This window comes from Blastomyces gilchristii (genome assembly GCF_000003855.2).
Source record: "Blastomyces gilchristii SLH14081 genomic scaffold supercont1.9, whole genome shotgun sequence".
Classification (NCBI taxonomy): domain Eukaryota; kingdom Fungi; phylum Ascomycota; class Eurotiomycetes; order Onygenales; family Ajellomycetaceae; genus Blastomyces; species Blastomyces gilchristii.
The window spans coordinates 1,061,357-1,083,313 of NW_003101674.1; the positions used below are offsets into that span (position 1 = coordinate 1,061,357).

Genomic DNA, 21,957 nt, shown 5'->3' on the forward strand with positions numbered 1-21,957 from the left:
TCAAGACAATGAGATTATATAAGAAGCTCAGTGAGTGATGACTAGAACTTTTCTCAGTAATAAGAGTAATAAGTAAGCAGATATATAAGTTAAAATTACTTACAGAATTGAAATCAATTCATTCTATTTTTCACATTTTCTATTTGAAGCTCTATAAGCAATATCTCAGAACAGAGCTGTCTCAGTCAAATAATATTAAGATTGAGAGTGATATTAAATATCTTATGAAGAAAATATTGAATAAGTGAATATATTACAGTAAGCTTCAATATCTTATTAAATAAGAAAATTATTCATTATCAGAGAATTCATGAGAACTGCTTAAGTATTTGAAAAATGCTGAGAAAGAGATTGCAAGCTATAAGATAGCTAGTAGAGACTGTCTCATTATATATCAGAGATATTGAGCAAGAAATACTGTTTAAAACTTCTTATTTTTCTTAAAGAATTTTTTAGAGATAATCTTATAGTAATAAGCTAATATCTTATAGACTCTATAGCACTCTTCTTCTATTTTCTCTTAAAGAGTTTTTAGAAGTTTAATAAGACTATATAAGTGTAAAATTTCTGAAGCAGTTAAAAGAAAAGAAATATTTAAAATTAATAAAAAGATTAATATTATTGATCTGCAGACTGCTGCTATTCTAATAAGACTATAATTCACTGAAAAAGTAAAAAGAGAGACTGAGATCTACTCATTAATAATTACATTCTCATTAAACTTATTTTTCACTGTTAGAGTCTCTGATACTGATATCTTTATCTGCTGAGAAGTTAGTACTGCAGCACTGTAGAAGAGTATGAGAAATATATAAAATATTAACTTATCAACTTATAAAGCATCTCAGTTATCTGCTTCAATTGAAGTGAGATTCTCTTCAATTAGTAATTAATCTCTATAATACTTTTAATAGTGATGTCAGCTGATCTCTTCTTAAGATCAGTCATTCTGAGATGTTTTTTCATCTTAAAGATTCATACTTTTATCTTCTTTTATAGATGAGTAAGAGAGACCTTCTCAGTCTTAATAAAATCTATCAATACTTAAAGCTCTGAGACTCTCACTCTGTACTGCTTAAGTATCTGAGCTTCTTATCAGAGCTGATACAATATCTTCTTATAAAGTAGATAATACTTACAGAGAGATAGAAGTTATTATTACAGATATAATAAAAATAACAGAAGTAAGAGAAGAAATGAGTGTATAAAATTCTTCTCTTCTTCAGCTGCTTAGTACAGTGTAGATAGATAATAATATTAGTCAGAAGCTGTATCAGAGCCTCTTTATAAAAAGAAGATAAAGAAATTATAGAATTCTGTAGACTCAACTCAGTAGTATTCTGAGCAGGGCTCAGACATGCTACAGAAGAGAAACTACAGATTAAGCTTCTCAGAGTCACTGTTTCTGAAATCAAGCTCTTTCTGAGATTCTCTCTGAATAATCACACAGAGTTATATATTATCATGTTGATTGAGAGAGGGGGCGGTGTTGTAACAGCAGTGAAAGAGGCAGAGAAAGAACTGAACACAGATGAACTGATCAGCAGAAGAGATGACATCTCACTGCAAGACACAGTGACTGTCATCACAGTCACAAGAGAAGCAGGAGAAGAAGAAGAAGAAGATGTGATAATGAGAGTGATGCTTCTGCAGTTCATTGATATCACTGTCTTCACCTCTAACTGAGCTTTCTTAACAGTCATAGAGATCACAGTCACATCACAAAGATGTTTACTTACTAGAGAATATCAGAATAAGTTCTTTATTATTCTTCAAGAATAATACTCTCATACACTTACTGTTACAATTGAAGAGAGAGAGAAGAAAAATATTTCATAGAGAGAAGAATCTTTTTAAAAAAATTCTATTACTACTGTTAACTTTATCTCTAAAATACATTACTTTTACAGAGAATTTTATATATAGAATGAAATATGATGAGAGATCTGTAAGTCACTTATTAACTATGTTTTTCTCATCTTAAATTGATATATAAGAAACTCACTTATCATATGTTTGATTTGAATGAAGATGAATAAAGAAAGATTTATACAGTCAGCAGAAAAACTCATCTATTTCTTTATATCATACACAGTATATGCACTATTAATCAGTTGATAATTATTATTATATAACAAAGATAATTTCTAATCTGATAATTTTAAGAGTATAGAGACTATACTCTTAAAGAGAAGAGTATTATCATACTTTCAGCTATATTAAGACTCTGTTATAATTTCATATAACTTATCACTTTCATGTGAATAATTTCATTCTGTCTGAACCAGTTTTCAATCACTTTATAATATTATTCAGATATATTATAGAAAGATCTGATTAATAAATATAAGAACTCTGCTTTTATATAAGATCAGCAGATTACTTTTTCTTGATAGTAAGATACTGTTAAGGTATTACTCTGACTATTCTTACTTATAAAATGAGAGAAGATATTCACTTATTATCTATATAAAATAACTAGATGCTGGCTTCTCATGAAAGAAGGCAGTGATTTGTTTTTCTTCTACTAAAATATATACAAGAGTTACTGTGTGTCTTATACAATCTTCTTAGTATACTAAGTATTATATCTGTGATATTCTTGCAATAACTCTGTAGCCTACAAGCTCACTATTCAAGCAAGATAGTCAAGCTTACTTATACAGCTTTCTAAACAACTATCTCTACATGTTACTGCTGACTAGTCACTGCTTCGGTTCCGTCACATTACATCAGCTTATAGAGTCTTTTAACTTATTCTCTAGATAGATCTTGAGAACAGACTAGTAAAATCTCTTATAATTATTCTTTAGATAATTCAGTCAGTTCTTGACTTCAGTATAGTAAAGATCTGTTATTATATAAATAACAGCTTCTTTATCTTTTATATTACACAGCTAAGCTTATAAGTTAATTTCAAATACAAACTTGTAAAAGCTTTTATAGATTGTGATTCAATAAGTAATCTTAAGTAATTATAACTTAAGAAAGTTTCTTTTCAATTCATAGATGTCTCTGAAGATTATATCTAAAGACTTAGTTTGAGAGTGTTTACAGACAGTAAGCATTTCTTATAGAAAAATAGCTTAATCTTATAGAAAATACTCAAGAATGTTCTTCACTGAGATTAATTTATTTATGAATTTGAAGAGTTTCTCTGTCACAGATGTAGAGAATAATATTCTATAAATAATTGATAAGTTCTTTAAGACTTCTTTTATAAGAGTTATTTATAATTCAGATAACTGCTTCTGAGTGTTTATAGTAGAGTTCACAGAGATTGAAGTATATAAGTTTCTAGTTCTTTCAGTTATAATAGACAGTTACTGACTGACTGAGCTTGAAATGTAAGAATAAGTACTCACAGATGATTATTTAAGTGTTTACAGCTTGATATGATATATACTATTAACTACTAGAAGTATTCACAGTAGAAAGATAAAATATAGAGATTAAATATATAATAGTATTCAAGCTGAGTTATGAATAGTATTTATGAACTTCAGTTCATATAGTTGTATATAGTCAAGAGCTGCTAACTCTATTAATTATATAAGAGATAGAAATAGAGATAAAGAATCTGTAAGAAGTGAGATTTCTTACAAATTCATATCTTTAAAGACAGTTATAACTCACTGTTTATATTCTTCTTCTTCTTAAAATTCAATCTTATTAAAGTTATAGATATCATAGTAAAAAAATTAATATTAATTAAAGACAGTTTTATATTAATTAAATTAGTTAATAATGAAGCTTATATTCTTATAAAATACTTATTTTAAATTTATAAGTTTTTACTTGATTTATTTATAATCTGACAGATATTTAATAAATTAATATATTTATATCTTACTTACTGTGAGAGATGCAGTCTCTGAATCTGTATAATACTGTCTTAACATGCAGTTCATAGCAGCTTTGATATACTTAATAGTAAGTGAGTAAAAATTAATATTTAACTGATGAATTTATATCTTAATTATCTCTTTCTGACTGTTATTCAATGCTTAATTCAGTGAAATTCTTATAGTTCTTGATTTCTTTCTGTTGATTCTCTCATATAAGATAATATATAAGACTTTGAATTCTCATGATAGAGATATGATTTTTAATTTTAAATTACTTTTATATATGTTAACAGCTCTTTACAACTGCTTCTCAGTGTAATTAGAAGATTTAGACATGATTATAATTAATAATGATTATTTGAAGATGAAGAATGAAGATATTGAAAATATTTTCTTTACAGTGTGGTTTTCTGTACACTGTGGTGCACTCACTACAGAGAGTGAGTAAGCATGGCACAGTTAATAGCTGTCTGCCGCCCATTACGCTACGTTATGTAATAAACATGTCCCGTCCCATTCCCTTCCCCTTCTAAGATGCCACGAGCGCAACCAGAAACTAGATACGGTTCTCCTCCAACGGATCAGGCAGTTTGAAAGGTTGACAGGCAATAAATCACCCAAAGCCCCCGCATCTATCTATGTATGTACGGAGTAGCCTGTTCCCAGTCCTTTTCCCTTGTCCTGCAGCGCAGCCCCAGGGGCCACGAAAAAGTAAAAATAACACGCAATGATGCAGCGCCGTCCAGTAGAATAACTAACTACCCAATTCACCCACCCAATCGTTCATCAATCCCCTGTCCTCCACAGGCCTCTCTTGAGGTTCCCTTGAATTGTTGAGTCCACCTTATTTGTAACTTCCCCAACTCACTCATGTGTTCTATATTTTTTGTATTTTTTTTATTTTCCCCTCGCTTTTTTCAACATTTTTTGAATTAAACCAATGTATGTATGTACAGTACAGTACAGTACAGTACAGATGTCTGTAGACATTTGTGCTCTCCTCCTTGATGAGGCCATATCCATTGATAAATTTCACCAGTTCCTTTTCTTCCGTTAATGATTTCTTTCTCTCTTTGCTTTTCTTTATCTCTTTATCTTTGTTCCCCCCATTGGCTCCCGCGCTCGGTTTCCAGAGCGGGGTTTGATGTCAATACGCAAGCACCGATGATGTATCTAACGGTTGGTGTACCACACTGTACCACACTACACTGCACCGCGGTTCGCGAAAAAAAAAAAAAAAAAAGAAAAGAAAAGAAAATACCAACGTATACGGAGTACAGTGTATGTTGGTTGGTCTTTCCTTTGTCAGTATTGTCGCTCTTTCACGAAGATTTTCGACGACCTCGTGGTCCGTGGGTCGGCAAAGCGTGATGAGGCTGAAAATCATCAAATCACACTTTTTTCCAGGGTGGAACTCCTGTACCCAAGGGGAGGCAACGACTGGAGGGTGGGGTGGGATGGACGGGGTTTTCTCTGTTGTGGAAGGGCACCTTCGGTAATAATTCATTATCGCCGTTGGGGAGGGATTGATAATGCTTTCTGTATTATTTATTGAAAGAGATATAGCCGTGATACACAAAGGGAACTGAAGATTTGTTTACATTAAATAAGCTTCGATGGATTCATGGGACTTAAAATCTTAGCCCTATTAGGGATATAGATATACTCCGTATATATATACATCTACCTATTGAGACGCGCGTATGTATTTCTGAGTAGGTGAGGATGAATGGGATATATTAGCCGCTTGTTTAATAAAATATTGGAGATAAAATTGGAAATTTGAACAGGGTATGGAGTGTTGGAATCAATACTTATCACACCGAAATGGAAAGAAAAAAAGGAGACCATCATAACGTCTGGAAATAAAGCCGAAAACAAGATAAAAAAGAAAATACTCAAGCGTAAGCAATGCAACAGGATTAGGAATGCATTCGAATGAGAAGGAGATTGGAACGGTTTTTGAAATCGTTCTTGAATTTGGAGTGGTTTCGATCAGGTTAGTCAGGGTCAAGATCGTGCTTTGAAAATGAAAGATTGGCGAGGGGCCGTCGCGTCTGCTGTGACTACAGTACATGATACATGTCAAAGGTAAAAGCCATATAGAAGCGCTGAGAAATTGAAAAAGAGATAATCCTTCCCGCTTTCGCTATTCATATCAAAGCCTGTTTGCAATATTCATGATCCGATTGACTTGTAAAAGAGAAGATAGGTATTAGGAAAAGAACATGTCCCATCCCATCTCCTTCCAAAATAAGAAATAGACTTCAGAAACCTGTTTTTGTTTTTGTTTTTGTATTTTCTTTTCATGATTGTTTCCCCTCCCCCCCTTTCTCCCCCCCATTACTCCAACGGCCTGCGTTAACTTAGGTAAACGCAGGGTTCACACAATAAAGTATTTAGAAGGCAAAGATGGCAATAGCAGCGGCAACAACGATGCCACCAATGGCGGCACCGTTGCGGCCGGCAGCACCCTCCTCAAATGGTGGTTGGCTTGGTGTCGGGCTGGGGGCGCCTGGGTAACCGGAAGGAACCGGTCCTGATGGGATAGGAGTACGAGCCTTTGTGGGTGGGCAAATAGTAGTTGTGCCAGTGGAGATAGGAACTAATGTACGAGTAGTAGTGGTGGTAGGATATCCAGTAGCAACGTCTGTGGGAGTAGGAGTGGGAGTATAAGATGGCTCGTCGGTGGGCTGGTCGGTGGGCTGTGGACTGCCGTCGTTCTTAATGCCGAATTGGGTAGAGTATTGGTAAAAGCCGACTCCCTCAACGACAAGCAGGATGCCGTAGTGCGTGACGTCGTCCTCGAGATCGGTGGAGGGGGTCCATTCATAAGAACCAGTGTTGGGAATAGTGTCAGCGATGACACCGATTGGCTTAACGTTGGTGCTGGGGCCGCGCAGGAGAATGAGCGAAACTTCGCCGTCAGTGGTAGGTGTCCATTTGATGGTGTATGGCTCTCCAACTGGTACAATCTCGTTCAAGCCTGGCGAAGCAATGGGGTTGCCGAATGGGGGTTGTGAGTAGTCAGGGTCAGTGGCAGCAGCTGCGAGAGCCGCAAAAGCAGCGACAACGGCCCCGATGAACTTCATATTCGCGATTGCGTTTGAGAAGTTTTGAGAAGAGTTATTGAATAAGGTATATCGCGACGATACACTTCTGGATTGTGGGGTAAGAATTAAACGATTTTGGAACAGAAGTAGATCCGTTTTTTTTTTTCCTGTGAAAAGAGTGACTAGAGCCTGAAGTAGGACTCTGAATGTAGAAAAAACGAGAGGAAATCCGCGTGGGAAGGAAAAAAGAAGGTGAAGGAGTGAGAAGAAGGAGTAGAAGAGGAGGAGAAGAAGAGGAGAAGAAGAGGAGGAGAAGGAGCGAAAGAAAAGGGTCAGCAGAAGAGGCTGCAGCAGCCATCGTAACGTAACCCAGTTGATAACAGTGTATTATTGCCGATACCATTGTTACGCCACGAGTTTACCGCTAGCAGGGTTATCGTACTTGCCTAGTCATGTCATCGCATGACAGGTGCGCGCTACGGCTACTCTAGGCGTAGTGGGGAAACGGGGGTGCCTGGCACTAGGCCAATTGCAGTTAGTTCCCATTCATAACCGAAATTGCACGACATCTCGGCTCGGCAGATTTTGGGTGGATTTAGGCGGAAGTAAGTGTCACTTCCAGGTACCAGCCCAGACAAAAATCTGTGTGAATTCGCACATCACAGCTGCAGAAGTAACCTTTCTGTTATCTATCCCTATTGGCGCACCAACTTAGCTGCCATGCCATAGCATGCCAAGGCTGTCCAGGAAACCGTTCTGGAGCGCTCGCCCATTGATACCATACCGGACTTTCTCTGGCGGTAACTTAAATTTGTTCGTGGCTCGTCCAGTTAAAAGCCACCAACAGAAGCCATCTTGAGAGTTTCATTTCAGCCAAATAAACCGTTGCTCGAGTATTTGCCCAATCAGCGGACGCTTGAGTCTCTCTCATCCACTAGGCATTTCAAAACTGCTTCGATATAAAAGTAATATTCGCCAGGACATTATTCATGCCGAAATTCATTGAAGGTTAGGTAGTTGTACGTAGTAAAGCTACCTCACTCTAGATCTAGACAATATGGATGAGAGATATTCCCAGCTGTAGGAACATCATTGCCGGCTGCAAAAACCTCCGAAGTACTTCGTACTCCGTAGTTATCACCGACATCCCCCGCTAGCTAGCTCTAGATTTTCTCACGCAAAAGAAATGTCTCAGTCATGACCTCCCGTCTGAATCTTCCGCTGACAGCCCCCCTGTCCCAAGCAACAGATATAACTCGGCGCTTATGAAGCTATCTCAATTAGTTAAATTGAATTTTCATGACTCAGGGTCTTTGTTCCCTCCTGTCAAGGGGCATCCTTGAGTGCCACTGCTGATGGCTTGTTTCGAAAAAAGATTGCCGTCAACGGCCGATGTGAGAAATAAGGCGACAGCTGCCCGGAAGCGAGAGTGAAAACCTTGGAATTCCCGACCGACTCTGGGAAGAAAATAATAATGGGTTTGCGACTAACCCGACTTTGAAAGACGCACGGGATCGTTTATCACAAGCGCCTCTCCAGCTCTCATCGTTGTGGAGACTGGATAGGAAAGAAAAAGCAAGGAAGGACGGTCTTTGGCAGAAGCCCGCCTCCACACCAGAATCCCTTGAGCCTCAATATCCCCAGTCGCTCAATCACAGGCCACAGCCTGACAGGGTTCCAAAGCTAATAAGAGAAGCTTGTAATATAAATCTGTCGTACGGAGTATTCAAATACAACTCCTGGTGACTTGTGGGGGAACAATTGCTCCACGGCTGGGCATTTAGATGCTTCTGATGGCCACGACGTGGGGGCTTGAAGTGAGAGCTCATGGCGCGATTTCATCATGTGTTTCCATCCCAAGCTTTCAAGCTGCACCTTGACAGAAAAGATGTAGATGGCTTCAACGAAAGGCGTGCTAGTATCAAATCACAAGTCCTAGGTCGGGTCGAGAAAAATTCAAAAATCCTGTCGGCAAATTATTAAAAGTGTGAATGACGGCAAATCAAATTGCAATGAAAAATTTTATTCTTGGCGCTGCCACGGTTGATCCTTGGTGCCGGGGGGTTGTATTGTATGTAACGCTGATACATAATACATACCAGACAGGCAACGCTAGCACTGCATAAAATGACTCTCAGGCTAACGTGGATGCGGAATGAGCATGAACAAAATAATAATATGGACCGCTCAGAGCGCGTCGGCGGTTGCCCCTGGGTCACTCGCCGACGACCAATGCAGAAAAAGAAAAAAAAAAACAAAACCTCTAGCCAGGATATTTAAAATATTCTCTTCTGCCTTTACAGCGTAGTTCGACTCTGTGTCTGCAGGATCTCAGCACCTTGGCTCTGCCCTCTGCTCTCGGATCGCAAACATACGCAGTAAACTTCACGTTCACTATTATTAGAAACAGGGGATCGAGTTGACCGCGGCTTGGCGGATATTCTTTCAGTTCAATTTCGAAAGTAGTGAAATGAACCGCAATGCGAATGCGGCCGGAGTCAAAAAAAAAAATAAGAATAGGATTCCTATGTCCGGATTAAATGGTAAAAACATTCCTACTCCACTCCTTGATAAATCCGAGCTTATCGACAAGCTTTTTCATTTTGATTCAAACATTCGCCCGCTGCTTCAGTAAATAATGGAGAACGGGGATTGCCTACCCTACCCATGTGGCAGCCCATCCCAATGCCCAATTATTATTAATGTTACCGCTCTGTGCAGCGCCTCCAGACAGCACCTGAAAGGGAGGCTGCTTGGTCGCCCGAATGCGGTAGCTCTGTTTGAATAGTGACCTGTGAGTTAATGTCTTTCACTTTAGACCATTGTTGTTTATTTCCATTCTTCTATATATATATCTATATATATATATATATATGTATTTGCCTGGCTTGATGCTCATGCATGCACCACGAAGCATGCGGCCCGAGGCTGCAGTTGCCAATGGATTTTCTTTTTACCAGCACTTCTATTTACATCATCCTTACAAAAGTCCACGGGTGTGGGTGGACCAAAACCCTTTATCTGAATACCAATATGCAATATGCTCCCCAAAAAAATTATGTTTTGGATGAGATCCCGCTCCCATATATGCCATAAATTTGACAGCTATACATGGATATCCTTCGGTGTGGTAAACGTAAAATGATATGGGATGGCAGTGCACGTCTCTCTACACATCCATCCACGTAACAGATTTTGTCGTAAGGAACTCATCCAAGGCTGCGGGGCCACCGAAACGGCCGAAACCGCTACACTTCACACCTCCATGTGGCAGACCAGGTTCGTCATGGACGGTCATGGAGTTGATATGCACGGCCCTGTTATCAAGCGGAGAGAGACAAAGAAAAAGTGGCAATGAGCCCCCCTGACCAGAAACCAAAAGTGTAGCTAAGGATAAAGGATATAAAAGGAAACAGAAAGAAGGGGAACACGTACCCAGATTCCAGCTGCTTTGCAACGCGTAAACCTCTGCCCAAGTTCTCCGTATATACGGCTGCACTGAGCCCGTACTCAGTATCATTAGCGAGCTGGATGGCTTCCTGTTCGGTGTCGACGACGTACAGCGATACGGTCGGGCCGAAGGATTCGGTGTGGTAGATGTCCATGTCTGGGGTTATACCTTCGAGGATGATGGGATGCATTCGCGTGTTGTTTGGTGTTTCCTCGGTGCTGGTATTATCGCCGACTAAAATGTTTCCGCCTTTGGATACGGCGTTTGAGACGAGATTTCTGTTTTTAATGACGGGCGCGGCGCTTACAAGGACGGGAGGAGGGTTGGAGTTGCTTGTAGCCATGGTTTCGCGGAGGTGGTTGCGGAATTCGTCGATGACGGATCGTTGGACAATTATGCGCTCGGTAGACATGCAGATTTGGCCTCCCTATAATCGATTATTAAGTTTATTATTTTGTCAATAATTTCTTGTACTTTAAACGTGTACAACCCTGTCCGTGAGGAGTGATTCTTTGGTATCTTTGAATGTTGGGAGTGACCAAGGGACGAAAAGGGGGTCTAGCCATACATGTAAAAAGGAGCCCATCACACAACCAGTTGCGGCCTTTTTCAAGTCCGCATCATCCAATACGATTGTACTGGCCTTTCCGCCAAGTTCGAGCAGCACTGGCTTAATATATTTGCCCGCAGTGGAGGCAATTATTCTTCCAACCTGAGTGCTGCCGGTAAAGTTGATCTTTCGAATAGCAGGATGTGCGATCAATGCAGTCGTGATTTCCGCCGCACTCGCTGGCCGGTGATAGAGGACATTAAGACAACCGGGAGGTAGTTGGGCTTCACGAAAGATATCCCCAAGGGCCCAGAAACACTTCGGGGAGAGCTCGGAGGCCTTCAGTACGACAGTGTTACCAGCTGCCAGCGGTAGAACGATTGATCGCAGACCCAAAACGAACATCGCGTTCCTGTAGAATTGCATAATGATTAATATACCAAGGTGTAAAAAATAAATCCACACAAGTAGATAAATAGAAAATAACTATAAATACCACGGGGCAATGCTAAGAATAACCCCATAAGGTTCTTTATACACGATGCCACTCTGGCCTTCATCCCTCATAACAGGTACTGTGCCTGCTGTCGAAAGCGTCCTTCCAGTTACATCTTTCAGCAGGTTATGACCGAGGCCCCAATTGAATTCAGCAAACATCCGACTCGATCCTGTCTCTTCTTGCGCATATCCTATAAGTTCCTCTTTGCGTCGTTCGTAAATCTCAATTACTTTTAAGAAGATATCACGGCGAGCAGAAGGTTTCACTTTGGCCCAGCTCTTGAAGGCAGCGTTTGCGGAATCAACAGCACGCACTGCATGGGCTACAGAAGTAGAGCTGCATTTGTAAACAACCGCTCCGGTATTTGGGCTGATGACGTCGAAAGAGTCAGCTGTAATAACAGGCTGGTTGTCAAGAAGAAGGGGTATTGTGCTCAAGGCCATATCTCGCTAGTTTCCTGCTGCGGTATAGATGGATATTTATAGCTGGGTATCTTGCTCTTGGAGTTATGGCGACAAAGTAAGTTTAGAGAGAGAAATCACCATTTAATCCCAAAGAAATTGTTATCAACTAAAAAAAAAAAATCTGAGCAGACAAGGAGCAGAGCAGACAGATTTAAATCCATGATTACAGCAGCCTATACGGAGTAGTGACATTTTTGAGTCAAATGGATTTTTTTCAGTGTAAAAGCTTAATTCCACATAATACTCATTATATAGACACACACCAAGTCCACTAGTTCTAATATAATTAGTATATTACTCTACATGATTTTGGCTTTCAGACTCTCCTTCAGGATCTAGAGCTTGATTACTAATACAATCAGTAACTATCATTGATGCGTGCTCATTATTGTAATGCTGGTACGGACAGTGTAAAATATCTATTTGACCCAAAGGGTTAAGTTACTTATTACTAACTTACTACGAGTGAGGGGCTTAAGGTTTCAGGATTTGCGGGAAAGCGGCGCAACGCAACGGGATGGGAGACGGGAGCTTAACCCGGCATCCATATACGGATACGCAGCGTAGAGTCTAAATAAAATATACGATGGAGCCCTCATTATTCGTGGTGACTTGAGAGCACAATGTCGTCTTAATAATAATGAATCGTTGATGGTACCGATCCTAAACTCAGCATGCAAAATATAAACATGAGTAGCGAAATATAAACCTTGGAATGGAATAGGAGGATACTCTTGTCCTCTGATGACTGTAGAATAAGATATATCAGACGGTAAATACTGCGGATGGCCCTCTCACAATCTTGCCGCCTATAGGTTAGGGATTTAGGCTACTACTCCCATGGATCGTCCAAGATAGTTTACTGTGTTCCCTAATGGGACATTATTATCATTCCTAAATATAGGTTGCAAAAGACCTCGGGCAAGACGTATATATTATCATGATCGACTCGGCCAGAGTCTTCTGCCTCTAATGATGCATGATACTCCTGGCTAGCCACAGCCTAAAATTCAATGCCAGCTGGGTCTATTCAACCAGCGGCAAGGATGGTCTCCCACTGACTCCCACTGACTGCCACTGCATTTCTTTCAAGGCCACAACTCCTTTGCGAAATCCGAGCATCATCACTTCGCTGGATTCTATTATATTCTCTCCCGCCCTTGGCCATGTCTATGCAGTTGAGATCACACAGTGGCGTCCAGTAGTCGAAGTTTTCCACAGCTACCATAGACTGTGTGACGCCTTCGTGGTGATATTATTGTTGGAATTGGCAAAATGCGTGCCGTATCCAGAACTGAGGGGAAATAGAAGGAAAAAGAAAATACCAATTGGGTAACCGCCTCATCGTAGTCCGCTGGTTGCTGAAATCCCAACTCCTGTACGGAGTTGCGGGGGTTCCGGAATGATATCCTTTCCTAAATGTCGACCAACCGTGTTGGCCAACCATTTAGATATGGAAACAACTGTTCAGTAACTCAACCTTTTCTTGACTCGATCTTCAGAAACTGTTTATCATTTTCCTGATTTGACATTTGGGGCATTCCCAGGCTAACTATGACCCCCTATGCAGCTTCCTCCTGTTCTACACGTACTTAGCATGGGGAAGATGTGCTACATTATAAAGCTGCCCATGGCTGCTTTCCTCCACACTGCTTTTCTCTACTGAGAGATTCTCTCCCTATCTTCTAGTTGTTTTCGCCAGTGATAGATGGCGACACTTAAGCCTTTCAAGCTAGTCTTCGCTTGCTTTTTTCTCGCATGGGTGTTCATGGCATCTGCCACGCCTCATGCTGCCCCGCCTCACCTTGCATCCCGCGAAAACAAGGAGTGGATCTATGGCGTGAATCTGGGCGGGTGGCTTGTCCTGGAGCCATGGATAACGCCTTCTGTCTTCGAAAATGCAGGGGATCGAGCAGTGGATGAGTACACCCTGAGCCAAGTTCTCGCCGGCAATGCCAAATCACGACTATCGAAACATTGGAACTCGTGGATCACTGCAGAGGATTTTAAGCAGATTGCAGCGGCGGGATTGACTCATGTCAGGATCCCCATAGGTTACTGGGCGGTAGCTCCCCTGAAGGGAGAGCCATATGTCCAGGGCCAAGTTGGCTATATGGATAAGGCGCTTAGATGGGCCAGAGAATCAAACCTCAAAGTTGCAATTGACCTTCATGGTGGTTAGTTATTAAAAATTTTAGCTCCTAAATATAGTTGAAGGTCAATCCCCATTCACTGACTCGGTATCACGGTTTAGCTCCGGGCTCCCAAAACGGCTTCGACAACAGTGGTCGCCGTGGTCCCATCAACTGGCCAAAGGGGGAGACAGTAGCCCAAACCCTGAATGCCGTTCGCGCCCTCGCAGAGCGTTACGCCCACCAAACCGACGTCGTGGACTCCATCGAAATTATCAACGAGCCCTTCGTGCCGGGTGGTGTACCGCTCAGCCAAGTCAAAAGATTCTATCACGATGGCTATAAGATCGTGCGGAACGCAAACCGCAACGTCGGCGTTGCAATATCCGACGCTTTCCAGGACCCCCCTTCCTGGAACGGTTTCATGCTCCCATCTCAAAATTTCCACAATGTCCAACTCGACGTGCATCACTACCAAGTCTTTGACAATGCGCTTGTAAACTTCAACGTAGACCAACACGTCAACCTTGCATGCTCGTTTGGACGTGAAAAGCTCGCGAAGACGGATAAAAGGACTTTTGTTGGGGAGTGGACCGGCGCCATGACCGATTGTGCCAAATATCTTAATGGAAGGGGTATGGGGGCGCGGTTTGATAAGTCGCATCCCAACGGCAAGCCCTCGGGCGCTTGTGGTGGGAGGTACTTTGGCTCCGTTGGACGGCTTCCTGCTCAGCAAAAAGCGGAGATCAGACGGTTTCTTGAGGCTCAGCTGGACGCTTATGAAAATTGTGCGGGGTGGTTCTTCTGGACGTGGAAGACAGAAGGGTCGCCTGAGTGGGATATGCAGGACCTCTTGTCAGCAGGCTTGTTCCCACAGCCTTTCAGGGATAGAAAGTACGGTGGTTGCAAGTGATGGATTTGCAATGTTTTTTTTTTTGGGGGGGGGGGGGATGTTGAAGTGAACAATTATATACATTCGAAAATTTTAATTTTTGCGCTGCATACGTTTAATAGAAGTCATTGATCTATCTTATTATTTGCCATCCATGTACTCCTCCGTTGCATGGAAATGGGGATGTGGTTATCTAGACGACACATTGTTAGTAAAACTATTCCATTTTATTATTACTTTTCATGAAATCTCTCAAATACTACTTAAGAGCAACATAATTGCACAGAAGGTTACGGTACATTTGGTATATTTTCTTATATTTTCTGTATGATTCATTTCCATTCTCGTTGCAGCCTTGAGACAGCACCCCCAAATTCATCGAGCAATGTATGAGTTTCTCAACGGGTTGGTAGCTAGGGTTTCAAACATATGAAAACTTAGCAAAAGGAATAGAAAGGTAAATAAGAGGGCGGAAGAAAAAAAAATTGTGCCATTACACCTCCTGTCAGGAAAGGCAGGCTCTTGGTATCACTGTATCCACTTCCCAAGCCTGTACGATAGCACCGCCCGTATCGTATCACAACAACCCCAACTCCCCAAAGCCATTTACAACTTCACGATCAACATTAATCAGCCACTCGTCTCTAAACTTGTCCATCCCACCGCACGCCCCAACAACTCCCCGCAGATTCTCTGTGACAAAGTGGCGGAAATTGATCTTATGCACAGGGTCGGCATTGCTCCAAGCCCGTCGGCGGGTGGTTTCGGGCGACTCGTTGCTTTGATATTTCCCATTAGTTTGATCTGCTGAGTCTGTGTTCCAGACAATGAGATAGTCGCCGCCTCGCGGATCGTTAGGATCATAGTCGGTGCCTTCGGATAGTTCTCTGATAAGGTCGGTCCACACAACAAGATAGGACTGGAGATGTTTGAGGAGGTAGGCTGGGGGTGATATTGAATGGCCGTTTATAGAGAGGAGGTGTGTTAAAGCCAACGCGTGTAGCTTTTTGCGGTTAATGTCGCCCACGTTATCAAAGTGGGAGAACCACTCTGTCAAGATCCAGTTGACGGTTTCTTCTTCGGATGAATGGCTCATGGAAGATACGGCGGAGGAGATAAATATTTTGGGGCTGCCGAGGGCAATCCGTGCGAGGACAGAGAAATAATCCGTTTCCACAACGCCGTCGACGCCTGGGGATTTTTTATTTGGCCCGGTGGTGAGGTGGGCTTCGTAAGTCTCACGGAGACCAGAAAGAAGTGTTAGTAGGAACGAAGAATCCAGAAGAGATTTGGCCACAACTGAATAGGCTTGTTCGTTTCCAGGATCCACAAGCTCTACTGCTCGGATAAGCAGTTCGACAAGATGCGGAACCACTCCAATTCGCTGTCGCGTAGTCGAACTAAGGAGGGCTTCCAACGCAACGAGCAGCCGGAAGCGGATATTGTCGTTGAGCATCTCCTGAGGGGAAAGAAGAATATAGGACTCGGTAACTTCTAAAGCCTGGCGGAGACTTTCGGTGCCAATATCGAAAACAGGGAAGAGATATGGTAAAAGCTGGAGAAGTTCCGGCGACGCTGGGGAAGGAGCTTGCATGAGAACTGCAGACCACAGGTCCAGGGCTTCCTCTAATAGATAAACCAATGCCTCCTATTGATTATTAGAAGGATGCTGGTATAAATATGGAAAGGGCATGCATACCGATCCAGGATCGACAGATTTTTGGATGAGAGGAATGATTATCTGATGATATCGGACCGAGTCTTGTTTCATGGAATGGATTAAGGAAGAAAGTAGCGTGAGGATTGCTTGCTTCATGAGGTTTTCTTCACTTGATTGTTCCCACAATTGTGGTAATAAAGAGACAATCTGGTCCGCATACGGGGCAATCTAGTATATATCAGTATCCTGAGTTTGTGAGGCATGTTGAAGCACGACGTACATGGTCTTCCATTTTCACTATAGCAATGCGAACCGTTCCAAGAAGTGCCATTTTCGTTTCTGATAGACTAACTTCGCTAACCAGGTCCATGAGGCTCTGAAGTGTGGGAGTCGCGTAGGGCAAGAACCGCTCAATGCTGAATTCAAACGGCTCCAACACATTTTTAAGTTGGCGGCCCGCAGTGACCCGAACAACTTGGTCATTAGTAGGGTCACTTTTGTTGAGTAAATGTTGAAAAACTTGGTAAATTGACGGCATGTCTAATTCGTCGGCTTTCACGGGTACCCATTGTCCGAGCAGTATTGCTATCCTTCGCCTCAGTAGATTATATCCTGGATGTTGGATTTGAACCTCTGGAATAAGAGTAGATGATAAAAATGCATTGAAATCAAGCTGCTTCTCTAAAATTGCAGCACCAAGGCCAATAGCGGAATAAAGGGAATCTTTCAAGAGAACTTCCTGATTCTGAGGGTCTAGACGATGTTAAGAAAATGTTATGTTGTAAACCCAAGTGGTGGATAGACTCACTGGCATAGGAGTAAAATACGTGTAGTAATTTGGGGACAAGAAGTTCCTTAAAGTGGATGAGGAGATCTAGAAAAACTTTTTCAGAGCAAGAACGGATGGAAAAGTCGTATGCATCTGTAATCTCTTCCTCACGCTTCTCCCATTCTTCGGGATCTTCCTCCCATTGGCGAAGGTCGCTTGCTCGAAAGACAAAGAAACGGGTTATAAGCAGTTCCATGACCTGGACTACGAATTCGTGGGTGAGTAGCTGAGACTTGATTAGTTCGATAGATTGACTTTTCTCTTCTTTGTCCTGAGCATGTTGATATTTGAAGGTGTGCGCGGGATAAAATGCCATTTTGATACATGTCCGCAAGATAAGGAGGCCCTTCAAGGCAATCTTTTCTAGGAAAGGGGTTTCGTCGTCATCAGCGTCACCGTCAGTTCCAATTGCGACTCGAGACATGTCATTTGGGTCGTATAATTTCGCGAGCTCAACCACCAGTCCCCAGTATGATCGAGCAAGGTCAACGCAACCTGGAAACAAGGCGAATGCTGCGGGATGGTTCTTAGCCATCTCTAAATGGAGCTTGGATAGTTGTACAATATGTCTTTCAAGTAATCTTGAGACATTAGGTGCCAGCTCCGATGATTTTCGTTCCAATAAAGAGTAAAAATTGCCCAGATGAGTAAGGGATAGGGCCCAAAATTGCTGAACATCGTTGTCCCTATTAGGATGCTCGAAGCCTGCAACTATCAGCCGGCGCATGGTCTTCAGCGTGATGAGGCTTTCATCCAAAGCTTCCAAAGCTCCACCCTCGTCATCCCCACTACTAGCCTCTAGGAAGGTTCCCCACTTGTTGACTTTTTCAACATATATATTGGCAAGAATGTGAAATATCTCCGGCGCAACCGTGAATAGATTCCTTTTAATCCGCTGCAATCTCCCCGTGGCGAGTTCTTTGATTATATGCAAGAGGATAAGAAGTGTACGGGGAAGTTGTAACGGGTTGCTGCCAAGTTGGAAGGATGCTCGAAGCAATGTAATCACGGACGTAATCGCGTCGGGCCTGAAAATACAAGTAGATTAGCAACAAACCCCCGGCACAGAAAAAAGATGGGCGCTTATCCTACCATTCTAATGGGAACTCTAACCGCACTATCTTCGCAATCATCAGCGCATTGTGAAGAGCAAGTTTGGCGTCAGGTTCGACAGCTCCAGCCTCCAGGGCTCTTGATCTGATCCGCACTTTCTCCTCCGGCTTGATGGCACTTTTGTTGTTCACAGTCAGTATATTTAGTAGTGTGACACAAATACTGGAGCTTACTTGGGCGCAGTCTTCCTCCAGTACTTATCAATGCCATTTTTAAGCTGGATGATCGACAGGTAGCGGACTTCGTTTGGGAGGGAGTAATCAACGAAGATATCCTGCAATTACATGTTAATGCATCTAGAACCATAAGTGTTTCCAACGACGTATTATGCATACCTGTAGCAACGAAAAGTAATTTGCTTGTTTCTCCCAGTTCTGAAGCTGCTGCCCACCCGTGATGACCTGCTGCTGCGTTGAGCCTGCAGCGGAGACCAAGGCGTTGAAGATATTTTGACGCGTGAGGGGATTCGCCTCTCCGGGCAATTCTACCATTGAAGCCATGGGCAGCGGAGGTGAAAGGACTGGAACCGGTATATGTCGTTATAAACTTGAGGAAGCTTGGAGGGGAGAAACGCCCTGACAATTTCATTGTTGATCAAAACTATCAAACGCACCCCACCATTTTCCTGCCATGACAAACCCCCAAAGAAATGAGTGGCACGTTACAGTTCAGTTAAACTAGCGTTGGAGCTCGGACCAACTCGATACTTTTGTCCTCCAACAACATTGTAACCAATGCCGCCCGTAATGGGTATATGTAGTGCTCAACCTATGTTGTTTTAATTCTGTTAGCTATTAACCAACTTCATGTTTGTGAGCCTAAAGGCTTTACTAGCTAGTGGTAATTGCTTCAGTAAAATTGCAAGCTTTCCTCTCCGAGAACTTTGTAACTAGGTACAGTTCAAACCCCAATGTCATGTGACGCTCGACCTCGGCTGCTCATGCTCCGGGTATGTCATTGAGTCTACCGACTCTCCCTTTCCAACGGCCTCAGAACACTTGAACAAGTCCTATCTTTGCTAAAGGGCTTGGGATAGCCGGCAAATCAATCAAGAACGATGACACGATGACTCCGACAAATTTCGCTGCCGCGCAAGAGCGGATTTTGGAACGTCGGCGTCTCCGTGAAGCAGAAGCGCCAAGTCGAATCCCGGAACCAAGCACTCGTCTTCCCGCAGCTATTGGGAAACTTCCTTATCCGCTCTCAAGAGCCTCCGATGCTGGGATTATGTTATGGGATACAATAAAAGGAAGGGAAGGCACGAAGCCCGCGTTTAGGGTGGGTCAGGTAGACGCGGAGTTGTTGGATGAAGAGCTCCTCGCACTATTGAAAGCCCAGGTTGGGGAAGGATTAAAATACTTTGGGGTAAGGTTCACAGTCCTTTGCTCTTATTTTTATAAGATGTCCGTTTTATATTTTTGTGTGTGTTCAGGAGGCTGACGCTGTTATTCTTCTTCTGTAGAACCACATAAAGGAAGATTGGACGCACGAGATCCAGTTCGCACTGAGGGCAATCCTCTTTAAGCTCTCCATATGGGATCACAATGCATCCTACGGTGCGGCTCTACAAAATCTCAAATATACAGATAGCCGGAAAAAGGGTCCCACACTCTCGGATCCCACGAAATGGCAAAAAACATTATACGGCCTCTTCACAGTTGGGGGCCGCTATACCTGGGATAAATGGGAGGCCTGGTTGATTGACCAGGAAGGCGGATATGATGAGGTCCGTTCAAGAGCGATTTTAGTTCATTCGATGAACTCCGACGCTAATATGCAAAAATAGCCATCCCCCCGGGTACGACTTTTGTCTAGGATTACAAATACCATTTCAACCACGCACTCAATTGCGGGCTTCGTGTCGTTTCTCATCTTTCTCGCCAACGGACGATATAGGACGCTAATCGATCGCGTGCTACGTATGCGCCTCGCACCTCCATCTACCCAAGTCAGCCGCGAAGTCTCTTTTGAATATCTAAATAGGCAACTCGTGTGGCACGCGTTTACAGAGTTTCTATTGTTCTTGCTTCCTCTCGTCGGTATCGGGCGATGGCGGCGTTGGATCTCAAGGGCTTGGAGGAAAACTAAGTCGTCGCTGAGAGCAACTGATGAGGGGGACGAGCAGGCTAAGGGCCAAGGGGAGTTGGCGTTCTTGCCCGAAAGGACATGTCCGATTTGCTACCAGGAACATAATCCAACAGCCACCTCCGAAAGTGACGTGCTGGGGGCATCTGGAGCCTCAGGAGGGATAATAGGCTCTGCACAGACTGATGTTATAAATCCATACGAGACCATGCCATGCGGATGCATATACTGCTTTGTCTGCATTGCCGAGAAGCTTGAAGCAGAGGAAGGCGAAGGCTGGATTTGCCTTCGATGCGGAGAAATTGTGAAGCAGTGCAAGCCTTGGAATGGTGATGTTCTCGAGGAGGTAATACCGTCGCATTCAACAGGCAGGAAAAATGTGGGATTTGCAGCCATTCTTCCAGACGATGAAACTGAGGTTTCAGCTCATGCTGATAATATCCCTGCCATGTTCCCTGACGGCGACGACGACAGCATGCAGGAATCAAATCAGTGGTCTGCGGTCGAGAAGGATTTAACCGACGACACGAGCATTGGATCTGAAATTAAGGGCTAAGGCCCGTAAGTAAATAAATAAATAACTACCAGCTTGGAAAACATGGCCTTCGAATTATCCGGACCAGCCAAATGTTGAATATCTCTCCCCCTTTCTACTTGTATATACTTCGTTTTGACATTATACCCATCCCTACCCCATACTTGGCGTTTCCAAAATAATTACAGTGTTGATGCCCCTCCTCCATACACGCCTGCAACTTGTTATCATTTTCTTTCTCTTCCCTGTCTCCCATCAATCCCCGCCGTCCATGTCCCGCAATATCTTCTACGAAGACAATTCTAGGTTTAGCGGCCCTAGCTATGAGAGTACAATATCGATCTATTTCCATGTACCGGTATCTTTTCTCTAGGGCATAATATAGCTTCGTTGCATCTTGTCAAGAATACATGTGTCTTCCAGCCCCTTCACCTTCGTGGCTGACCGCAAGTGCTATATCTATCCACTTTTTATTTTTGTGTATCATTTTGGACAAGTGACTCAAGCATACATGGAGCTTTCATTATCCATTATTTGTAGTGGTTCTAGAGAGATCGCCCACTCAATATAGGTTTGTGTCGAAGGGGAAAAAAGACGAAGATCGGAAAGTTGGGGGAAACTAGGGGGGGGGGTTTATACTTTTTGCGTGCGGCTCTTAATTCCTTTTCCGGCATACCTACCATGACTGTCCGCGGATCCGTGAGACAACCAACTCGTTCTCGTTCTACGTCCGTAGGTTCCTTGCACATCCCGCCCTCGGCCGGCAGCTCAAGTTCTTCTACCGCCGCTTTCCCCGAGGCCCCGAGCCCCCGAGCTCCCGGTTCCCGTTCAACCCGTCATTCCTTC

General features: G+C 42.7%; 6 protein-coding genes across 7 annotated transcripts; 3 read left to right on the forward strand and 3 right to left on the reverse strand.

The window, feature by feature from the left end:
- Nucleotides 1-1,464: 1,464 nt before the first annotated feature.
- On the forward strand, nt 1,465-1,686 carry BDBG_17151 (uncharacterized protein; the record flags this gene model as incomplete). The annotated part of the gene is made up of 1 exon (XM_031724935.1): nt 1,465-1,686. One exon carries the CDS (start codon nt 1,465-1,467, stop codon nt 1,684-1,686), a length of 222 nt encoding a protein of 73 aa, XP_031578614.1.
- A 3,521-nt stretch (nt 1,687-5,207) lies between these two features.
- BDBG_04623 (lysophospholipase) lies at nt 5,208-9,126 on the reverse strand. Its single transcript, XM_031721756.1, has 2 exons — nt 9,001-9,126; nt 5,208-8,866 (listed from the first exon to the last, which is right to left on the reverse strand). The coding sequence occupies exon 2, from the start codon at nt 6,938-6,940 to the stop codon at nt 6,248-6,250; it is 693 nt and encodes a 230-aa protein (XP_031578615.1). The 5' UTR covers nt 6,941-8,866; nt 9,001-9,126; the 3' UTR covers nt 5,208-6,247.
- Nucleotides 9,127-9,707: 581 nt separating this feature from the next.
- On the reverse strand, nt 9,708-12,082 carry BDBG_04624 (NAD-dependent aldehyde dehydrogenase). The gene is made up of 4 exons (XM_002624714.2): nt 11,399-12,082; nt 10,921-11,314; nt 10,337-10,779; nt 9,708-10,218 (listed from the first exon to the last, which is right to left on the reverse strand). The coding sequence occupies exons 1-4, from the start codon at nt 11,842-11,844 to the stop codon at nt 10,071-10,073; spliced, it is 1,431 nt and encodes a 476-aa protein (XP_002624760.1). The 5' UTR covers nt 11,845-12,082; the 3' UTR covers nt 9,708-10,070.
- Nucleotides 12,083-12,555: 473 nt separating this feature from the next.
- Nucleotides 12,556-15,178, forward strand: BDBG_04625 (glucan 1,3-beta-glucosidase). Its single transcript, XM_002624715.2, has 3 exons — nt 12,556-13,335; nt 13,436-14,042; nt 14,120-15,178. The coding sequence occupies exons 2-3, from the start codon at nt 13,574-13,576 to the stop codon at nt 14,908-14,910; spliced, it is 1,260 nt and encodes a 419-aa protein (XP_002624761.1). The 5' UTR covers nt 12,556-13,335; nt 13,436-13,573; the 3' UTR covers nt 14,911-15,178.
- On the reverse strand, nt 13,258-20,159 carry BDBG_04626. 2 transcript variants are annotated; one of them, XM_031721758.1, is made up of 8 exons: nt 18,827-20,159; nt 18,665-18,765; nt 18,471-18,608; nt 17,358-18,406; nt 16,830-17,302; nt 16,589-16,777; nt 14,972-16,537; nt 13,258-14,827 (listed from the first exon to the last, which is right to left on the reverse strand). In XM_031721758.1, the coding sequence occupies exons 1-7, from the start codon at nt 18,989-18,991 to the stop codon at nt 15,467-15,469; spliced, it is 3,186 nt and encodes a 1,061-aa protein (XP_031578617.1). In that variant the 5' UTR covers nt 18,992-20,159; the 3' UTR covers nt 13,258-14,827; nt 14,972-15,466. The 2 variants fall into 2 exon arrangements, with proteins under 2 accessions (XP_031578617.1, XP_031578616.1); XM_031721757.1 differs by having other exon boundaries at nt 13,258-16,537.
- BDBG_04627 (peroxisomal biogenesis factor 2) lies at nt 19,425-21,608 on the forward strand. The gene is made up of 3 exons (XM_002624717.2): nt 19,425-19,856; nt 19,954-20,217; nt 20,278-21,608. The coding sequence occupies exons 1-3, from the start codon at nt 19,557-19,559 to the stop codon at nt 21,130-21,132; spliced, it is 1,419 nt and encodes a 472-aa protein (XP_002624763.1). The 5' UTR covers nt 19,425-19,556; the 3' UTR covers nt 21,133-21,608.
- Nucleotides 21,609-21,957: the final 349 nt, after the last annotated feature.

Bases quoted from the DNA above. Each gene is read 5' to 3' on its own strand.
- BDBG_04623 (XM_031721756.1), bottom strand. From the start codon at position 6,940: ATGAAGTTCATCGGGGCCGTTGTCGCTGCTTTTGCGGCTCTCGCAGCT.
- BDBG_04624 (XM_002624714.2), bottom strand. From the start codon at position 11,844: ATGGCCTTGAGCACAATACCCCTTCTTCTTGACAACCAGCCTGTTATT. The intron at 11,315-11,398 runs GTATTTATAGTT...GCAATTCTACAG, and splicing joins ATTCTTAGCATTGCCCCGTG to GAACGCGATGTTCGTTTTGG. The intron at 10,219-10,336 runs GTACGTGTTCCC...GCTTGATAACAG, and splicing joins GCAAAGCAGCTGGAATCTGG to GGCCGTGCATATCAACTCCA.
- BDBG_04625 (XM_002624715.2), top strand. From the start codon at position 13,574: ATGGCGACACTTAAGCCTTTCAAGCTAGTCTTCGCTTGCTTTTTTCTC. The intron at 14,043-14,119 runs GTTAGTTATTAA...ATCACGGTTTAG, and splicing joins TGCAATTGACCTTCATGGTG to CTCCGGGCTCCCAAAACGGC.
- BDBG_04626 (XM_031721758.1), bottom strand. From the start codon at position 18,991: ATGGCTTCAATGGTAGAATTGCCCGGAGAGGCGAATCCCCTCACGCGT. The intron at 18,407-18,470 runs GTAGGATAAGCG...TTGTATTTTCAG, and splicing joins TTAGAGTTCCCATTAGAATG to GCCCGACGCGATTACGTCCG. The intron at 16,778-16,829 runs GTACGTCGTGCT...GATATATACTAG, and splicing joins TAGTGAAAATGGAAGACCAT to ATTGCCCCGTATGCGGACCA.
- BDBG_04627 (XM_002624717.2), top strand. From the start codon at position 19,557: ATGACTCCGACAAATTTCGCTGCCGCGCAAGAGCGGATTTTGGAACGT. The intron at 19,857-19,953 runs GTAAGGTTCACA...CTTCTTCTGTAG, and splicing joins AAGGATTAAAATACTTTGGG to AACCACATAAAGGAAGATTG. The intron at 20,218-20,277 runs GTCCGTTCAAGA...ATGCAAAAATAG, and splicing joins AGGAAGGCGGATATGATGAG to CCATCCCCCCGGGTACGACT.